Below are 9,029 nucleotides of genomic sequence, written 5' to 3'. Positions count from 1 at the left end.
AATCATTTGAGAAACCAAGGCCGTTTTGTCTGCCGATGAGGATGTGGTGATTGACAGAGTCGAAAGCCTTGGCCAGGTCAATGAATACGGCTGCACAGTATTGTTTCTTATCGATGGCAGTTAAGATCTAATTTAGGACCTTGAGCGTGGCTGAGGTGCACCCATGACCAGCTCTGAAACCAGATTACATAGCGGAGAAGGTATGGTGGGATTCGAAATGGTAGGTGATCTGTTTGTTAATTTGGCTTTCGAAGACCTTAGAAAGGCAGGGTAGGATAGATATAGGTCTGTAGCTGTTTGGGTCAAGAGTGTCCCCCCCTTTGAAGAGGGGGATGACCGCAGCTGCTTTCCAATCTATGGGAATCTCAGACGACACGAAAGAGAGGTTGAACAGGCTAGGAATAGGGGTTGCAACAATTTCAGCAGATAATTTTAGAAAGAAAGGGTCCAGATTGTCTAGCCCGGCTGATTTGTGGGGGTCCAGATTTTGCAGCTCTTTAAGAAAATCAGCTGACTGGATTTGGGAGAAGGAGAAATGGGAGCGAGGCTTGGGCGAGTTGCTGTGGGGGGGGTGCAGTGCTGTTGACCGGGGTAGGGGTGGCCAGGTGGAAAACATGGCCAGCTGTAGAAAAATGCTTATTGAAATTCTCAATTATAGTGGATTTATCGGTGGTAACAGAGTTTCCTATCCTCAGTGCAGTGGACAGCTGGGAGGAGGTGCTCTTATTCTCCATGGACTTTACAATGTCCCAGAACTTTTTTGAGTTTGTGTTGTTACTTAAGACATTGGCTTGAATCTAGGTTGTGCCTAACTAAGGATGAATTTTCCACTTCTCATTGAGTTCTCTAACCCCAAACCCGTTCTGGTCTGCTTCACAAGCGTGCGTTCCTAGAAGTCATACAATGTTGGGCCTCTGGGTTTAGAAAAGTTTTGGCAATAGCCTCATATGTTCATTTGTAATATTTCATGTCCCAAATCCCCTTCATAAAGTAGAACACACAAACAGACAGTAAGAAAACAATTAAATTCAGAATATTTATTGACACTTAAAATGCTGCATATTGCTTTACTCAGGCAAATGGCATCAGGTGTGTAAAATTAAGAACAACAAGTGTGAATTAAAATGTTAAAACGTTCATGTTTTTGCCAACATGTAAACGTTCCCTTTCCACAAACAGGTCAGGGATGCTGCTGAGTGTTTTCTAGTATATTTCTCTCTTTGGGTGAACATTGGACCCCATATCTTCATTACATTTGGAACATGGTAATAAAAACAAAAACATTCAAATCATAAAAAAGCAACACATATCTTCACAGATTTGACATGTATTGTAAAAGATCAAACAACAAAAGTAAACAACAGCCATCACCCAAACATTTTTTGGAACAATTCAGGGCTCAGTTCACTAAATCATCTCTGTAGGATGTATTTCCCCATCTTTCATTCAGTAAAAACTTGCAAAATGAGAGAACTAGTATTTTTGAAAGCCTATCTTGTACAATCACCAGTGGTGTGTACTTTCTATTGGTTTTTACTAATAAACATGACCATTACTTGAAGAAATACACAATTACAATAAAATGCGAGACTTAAGGTATTCATGTGTATTTGCACTGCCCATATTGCAACTGTGCTGATTATTATCAAGTATAATTTCCCTAATTGGATATTTCTGTGCTGGGTGTTAGCCACAGTTGTTTCACATGTTCACAATCATCATCGCTGGATAACATCATGAACAACAAGTACAGAAGAATACTAATAGGGTTTAGACATCATGTACATGGATTTCAAAACAAGAAACAAAATACAGCTTGCAATAAAAATTGCTATTTGTTTACAGTGATCTCCATGCAATACCACATGCATTTATAGAGGGTGTGTGAAGAGAGGAACATGATCATGCATGAGCATACCGCCACAACCATAGACGGACTGTATGGCCACAACACACAGTACTGAGGGCTGACGGTCTCATTGTGACTATATACCAAAACTCTACCATAGCTTCCTTTCCATAATCCCTCCCTCCGTAACCATATCCCCCCCCCCCCCAACCTTTCAGATCAGTGAACATCGAGGAGAGTTGATAAGGAGAGGAGACGACAGTAGAACATGGTCAGGGTTTGTGCAGTTTAGTTCAACGGAAATGTATAGCGCTTCAGTTAACACTGCTCTATACTGGCACACGTTTCACTGAGAAATAGTTGATTACTGTACATTCATTGCCATAATCCACCCCACACAATAGTGTATAATTATGCGATCCTTTTCAGAATGAACATGTGTTGAAATTACATTGAGGCGGGCTTATCAAAACAAACACTGTAGAGAGAACATATTTTGGACATTCCATTGGAAAAGCCGTAACAAAAGCTCACTGTGCAATTCAAATCTGATTTTAAAAAGGCAACCATCACAAAAGAAGACTGGAGAGCATGACAAGGCCAAATATGATGACTTGAGTTCCCTATTTTGTTTCACAGACCATTAAAAATATGCTTATTTGTGTCCACCATATAAATGAAAGTACAGTCAAAATTCAAGTACACAAGTTTTTGAAAAGTCTACTTTTCATTTGGATGAGGACAATGCTAGTAGTTCCTTATCCTCACAAACATTTGTCATCATTCTCCTTTGTGTTAAATAGTCATTCAGTCAGTAAAATACTAATGTAGTACGACACACCCTCTTTTCCAAAGACTGTACACGTATGTTGTGTGTGTGTGTGTGTGTGTGCGCACTATACTCAACTGCTCAGTGAGAAAGCAGGTATATAACATTGATTATAAATGCATGTCACTGTATCATGAAAGCTTTTCCTCATAAATGTACATCATCAATACCTCTGTCATACATCTCCTTAAATAATATATGTAGGTACAAACATTGACGTGCTGCCCCAGTATATAACCGGTAAAAAATAAATAACATTTGAGACAGTTCAGAAGAAGTTCCTTACCCCAAGATCCTAGAACAAGGGACATACTCATCCAATAATATTGTCTCAATGGCCCCACATCCAAAAATGGAGGAAACTCTGGTTTCATATTGATCTGAGACCCAGTACTGAAAGTTAATTACAGCATGCCCCGGTTGACAGTGCATGTATGTTGACAGACAGTATGTGTGTAAATTCGAAAGAGAAAAACAACTTGTGACCATACACATTATGAAATTATGGCATTTAAACTCTCAAATTATTGAAATGTTGAGGACAAAAAGCTCATGTATTACATCTGAGCAAATCAAATCTGAGAAGAATGTCAGAATCCAGCTAACAATGCTCACGAGGCATTTCGCTATCGCTTCAACTGACACGTTCTCAAGTTCTCTTTCAACATCCTCTTTCTCAGGCAAGCAGCACGCCATTTCCTATGACGATACCAGCAAAATGAACCGACGCCGTCCTCTTTTTGAGTAAAACAAAAATATTTTAAAAATATATTTAAACTCAAAATCCCCCAAAATCTGTAACTCAGCTGGGCAAATATAAGGAATGGATTCATCCATTTCCTCTTTAACTTTCCCTTTTTCCCATGGAGTGGAGAGAGGCCTTATTCCATTTGAGCAAGGATATATACGGTAGGTCTTCTTCAGCATTGGGTCAGTTTCAGAGTGACTCCTTGAGAGTGAATGAGATAGAGCTGAAAGGAATCAAGGTTTAATTGCACTACAGTAGATGTCCATCCAGTTCTTACAGACACTGTGTTTGGGTTTAAAGGGGAAGTTGCTACACCCTGTCCTCCCTCAGCAGACAGACAGCAGCATGGGCTTTTTAATGACACAGACCATTACTGAAATACTTCCTGCATTGGTTCTTCTGTGTTCAAAATGTTTATATTCAACCTCTGTGATTCAGGCAACCAGAAAATATATACAGTTGAAGTCGAAAGTTTACATACACTTAGTTTGGAGTCATTAAACCTTGTTTTTCAACCACTTCACAAATTTCTTGGACCCCTCGGGCACCCCTACTTGTGCCCAATGGGCACCCCTACAATTAACACATACCACTACTTTCCCCAATGTTACACATTCCTTTGTCTTTTGCCCTTCTGCACATCAAGGAACCTCCCTCCTAGGTCATTAAAACTCGTTTTTTCAACCGCTTCACAAATGTCTTGTTAACAAACTATAGTTTTGGCAAGTCGGTTAGGACATCTACTTTGTACATGACACAAGTCATTTTTCCAACAATTGTTTACAGACAGATTATTTCACAATTCACTGTAATCACAATTCCAGTGGGTCAGAACTTTACATACACGAATTGACTGTGCCTTTAAACAGCTTGGAAAATTCCAGAAAAGTATGTCATGGCATTAGAAGCTTCTGATAGGCTGATTGACATCATTTGAGTCAATTGGAGGTGTACCTGTGGATGTATTTCAAGGCCCACCTTCAAACTCAGTGCCTCTTTGCTTGACATCATGGGAAAATCAGAAGAAATCTGCCAATACCTCAGAAAAACAATTGTAGACCTCCACAAGTCTGGTTCATTCTTGGGAGCAATTTGTAAATGCCTGAAGGTACCACGTTCATCTGTACAAACAATAGTACGCAAGTATAAACATCATGGGACAACACAGCCGTCATACCGCTCAGGAAGGAGACGCGTTTTGTCTCCTAGAGATGAACGTACTTTGGTGCAAAAAGTGTAAATCAATCTCTGAACAACAGCAAAGGACCTTGTGAAGATGCTGGAGGAAACAGGTAAAAGTATCTATATCCACAGTAAAACGAGTCCTTTATTGACATAACCTGAAAGGCCGCTTAGCAAGGAAGAAGCCACTGCTCCAAAACCGCCATAAAAAAGCCAGAATATGTTTTGCAACTACAAACGGGGACAAAGATTGTACTTTTTGGAGAAATGTCCTCTGGTCTGATGAAACAAAAACAGAGCTGTTTGGCCATAATTATGTTTGGAGGAAAAAGGGAGAGGCTTGCAAGCCGAAGAACACCATCACATCCGTTTAGCACGGGGGTGGCAGCATCATGTTGTGGAGGTGCTTTGCTGCAGGGGGGACTGGGTGCACTTCACAAAATAGATGGCATCATGGGGAGGGGAAATTATGTGGATATATTGAAGCAACATTAAAAGCTTGGTTAAAGCTTGGTCGCAAATGGATCTTCCAAATGGACAATGACCCCAAGCATACTTCCAAAGTTGTGGAAAAATGGCTGTGGCCATCACAAGGCCCTGACCTCAATCCTATATAATATTTGTGGGCAGAACTGAAAAAGCGTGTGCGAGCAATGATGTCTACAAACCTGACTTGGTTACACCAGCTCTGTCAGGAGGAACGGGCCAAATTTCACCCAACTTATTGTGGGAAGCTTGTCGAAGGCTATCCGAAACGTTTGACCCAAGTTAAACAATTTAAAGGCAATGCTACCAAATACTAATTGAGGGTAGAGGTCGACCGATTAATCGGAATGGGTGATTAATTAGGGCCGATTTCAAGTTTTCATAACAATCGGAAATCGGTCATTTTGGACGCTGATTTACAAAAATATATTTTTACACCTTTATTTAACTAGGCAAGTCAGTTAAGAACACATTCTTATTTTCAATGACGGCCTAGGAATGGTGGGTTAACTGTCTTGTTCAGGGGCAGAACGACAGATGTTTATCTTGTCAGCTCAGGGATTCAATCTTGCAACCTTACAGTTAACTCGTCCAACGCTCTAACCACCTGCCTTACGAGGAGCCCGCCTGTTACGCGAATGCAGTAAGAAGCCAAGGTAAGTTGCTAGCTAGCATTAAACTTAATCATGGTTGATGATATTACTAGTTTACCTAGCGTGTCCTGCGTTGCATATAATCGATGCAGTGCGCATTCGCGAAAAAGGACTGTCGTTGCTCCAACGTGTACCTAACCATAAACACCAATGCCTTTCTTAAAATCAATACACAGAAGTATACATTATTAAACCTGCATATTTAGCTAAAAGAAATCCAGGTTAGCAGGCAATATTAACCAGGTGAAATTGTGTCACTTCTCTTGCGTTCATTGTACGCAGAGTCAGTGTATATGCTACAGTTTGGGCCGCCTGGCTCATTGCGAACTAATTTGCCTGAATTTTACATAATTATGACATAACATTGAAGGTTGTGCAATGTAACAGGAATATTTAGACTGATGGATGCCACCCGTTAGATAAAATACAGAACGGTTCTGTATTTCACTGAAATAATAAATGTCTTGTTTTCGAGATGATAGCTTCCGGATTCGACCATATTAATGACCTAAGGCTCACATTTATGTGTGTTATTATGTTATAATTAAGTCTATGATTTGATAGAGCAGTCTGACTGAGCGATGGTGTCAGCAGGCTCATAAGCATTCATTCAAACAGCACTTTCGTGCGTTTTGCCAGCAGCTCTTCGTTGTGCGTCAAGCATTGCGCTGTTTATGACTTCAAACCTATCAACTCTCGAGATTAGGCTGGTGTAACCGATGTGAAATGGCTAGCTAGTTAGCGGGGTGCACACTAATAGCGTTTCAAACGTCACTCGCTCTGAGACTTGGAGAAGTTGTTCCCCTTGCTCTGCATGGGTAACGCTGCTTCGAGGGTAGCTGTTGTCGTTGTGTTCCTGGTTCGAGTCCAGGTAGGAGCGAGGAGAGGTACAGAAGCTATACTGTTACACTGGCAATACTAAAGTGCCTATAAGAACATCCAATAGTCAAAGGTATATGAAATAGAAATGGTATAGAGAGAAATAGTCCTATAATTCCTATAATATCTACAACCTAAAACTTCTTACCTGGGAATATTGAAGACTCATGCTAAAAGGAACCACCAGCTTTCATATGTTCTCATGTTCTCAGCAAGGAACTTAAACATTAGCTTTCTTACATGACACAGATTGCACTTTTACTTTCTTCTCCAACACTTTGTTTTTGCATTATTTAAACCAAATTGAACATGTTTCATTGTTTATTTGAGGCTAAGTTGATTTAATTGATGTATTATATTAAGTTAAAATAAGTGTTCATTCAGTATTGTTGTAATTGTCATTATTACAAATACATTTCAAAAATCGTCCGTTTAATCGGTATCGGCTTTTTTTGTCCTCCAATAATTGGTATCGGTATCGCCGTTGAAAAATCATAATCGGTCGACCTCTAATTGAGTCTATGTACATTTCTGACCCACTGGGAATGTGATGAAAGAAATAAAAGCTGAAATAAATCGCTCTACTATTATTCTGACATTTCACATTCTTAAAATAAAGTGGTGATTCTAACTGATCTAAGAAAGGGAATTTTTACTAGGATTAAATGTCAGGAATTGTGAAAAACCTAAACTTATATACACTTGAATTGAAATGTATTTGGTTAAGGTGTATGTAAACTTCCGACTTCAAATGTATATAAAAATCCAAATGAAAGGGAGGTGCTTCAAGTTGTTTTGGGGAGCACAGGACCATTCACACATTTGAGTCTATGGTCTAGAACAAGCAGTAAACGTTCGACTTGGTGAAGCGTTTGGGAAAAACAGACTTCATCCCAGACACGCTGTTTTGTGATAAAATGCAACAGAAAAATACATTTGCCATGCACAGGAAGTATTGCTAAGAGGCAGTTATACACATCACTGCCCAAGATATTGCCCCTTTGTCCACATCAATATCCTGCGTCTACTACCATAAAATTCAGTCAGTGCAAGACTTAGCTTTTTGTAAGTTAGTTGACACTGAAACAGTAGTCCCAGTCAGGTAAAGTTACTAATCGAATTGTGCACTAAAAGGGGACAGTGGTTCAATGGGCTCTCCTTACCCATAACATCCACCATCCTCTTGCTTTTTATTCAGCCTTTCCGTTCTCCTGTGTCCCCACTTTGTGTCGTCGGGCCGAGCGCATGACCTTGTAGCAGCCGCGGGCAATCTTGTGCATCCACATGACGTTCATGACATCCAGACAGATGCTGGAGATGATCCAGGCAGCGCGGCCTTCCGGCGGGACGCGGTAGAAGGCTTCGGTGCCATACACGGACCACATGCGGCTGTAGTAGAGGGGCATGACGGCAATGCGAACCAGGAAGAAGACAACGGCCATGGCCATCCCATTAGCGATGTTGGGCCTGGAGGACTTGGAGTAACCTAACACTTCAAAGAACCAGCTGGAAGAAAGACAGTCAGTACAATGAAGTAGAGGAGGAGAAAAACTGAAGTTAACACAACTCTGGGCTTAATGGGATTCAAACAATATAAAGGGTAATCTCTCACAGATGGACATAAAAACAAAAAAATCATATATATTGAAATCAATATATGAAATTAATTGTCCAGTGTTTCCAGGTTTGTATGAAATATGACCTATAATTACAATATGAGTGAAATAATTTTTCCTTACAATTAAAAAGCAGCTTTTCTGTGTTGGAATGGTATGGGCGTACCCCTAACAACAAAATGGTGTGTGTGTGGGCGTACCCCAAACAACAAAATGGTGTGTGTGTGGGCGTACCCCAAACAACAAAATGGTGTGTGTGTGGGCGTACCCCAAACAACAACATGGTGTGTGTGTGGGCGTACCCCAAACAACAACATGGTGTGTGTGTGGGCGTACCCCAAACAACAAAATGGTGTGTGTGGGCGTACCCCAAACAACAAAATGGTGTGTGTGGGCGTACCCCAAACAACAAAATGGTGTGTGTGGGCGTACCCCAAACAACAAAATGGTGTGTGTGGGCGTACCCCAAACAACAAAATGGTGTGTGTGGGCGTACCCCAAACAACAAAATGGTGTGTGTGGGCGTACCCCAAACAACAAAATGGTGTGTGTGGGCGTACCCCAAACAACAGAATGGTGTGGGCGTACCCCAAACAACAGAATGGTGTGGGCGTACCCCAAACAACAGAATGGTGTGGGCGTACCCCAAACAACAGAATGGTGTGGGCGTACCCCAAACAACAGAATGGTGTGGGCGTACCCCAAACAACAGAATGGTGTGGGCGTACCCCAAACAACAGAATGGTGTGGACGTACCCCAAACAACAGAATGGTGTGGGCGTACCCC

The 9,029-nt window shown here is 41.0% G+C and overlaps 1 protein-coding gene across 2 annotated transcripts in view; it reads right to left on the bottom strand.

Moving 5' to 3' along the window:
- Positions 1–1,022: 1,022 nt before the first annotated feature.
- tlcd4a (TLC domain containing 4a) overlaps positions 1,023–9,029 on the bottom strand; it is a 28,517-nt gene continuing 20,510 nt past the window's right edge. For both annotated transcript variants that reach the window (XM_090189752.1, XM_021620516.3), the window contains exon 7: positions 1,023–8,132. In XM_090189752.1, the coding sequence (XP_090045878.1) occupies positions 7,817–8,132 (316 nt within the window). In that variant the 3' untranslated portion in view covers positions 1,023–7,816. The remainder of the gene's footprint in view (positions 8,133–9,029) is intronic.

This window comes from Oncorhynchus mykiss, chromosome 11 (assembly GCF_057628025.1).
Source record: "Oncorhynchus mykiss isolate SJ-2025 chromosome 11, ASM5762802v1, whole genome shotgun sequence".
Lineage (NCBI taxonomy): Eukaryota > Metazoa > Chordata > Actinopteri > Salmoniformes > Salmonidae > Oncorhynchus > Oncorhynchus mykiss.
The sequence above is the reverse complement of the archived record's forward strand: the minus strand, read 5'-3'. Positions and strand labels throughout refer to the sequence as shown.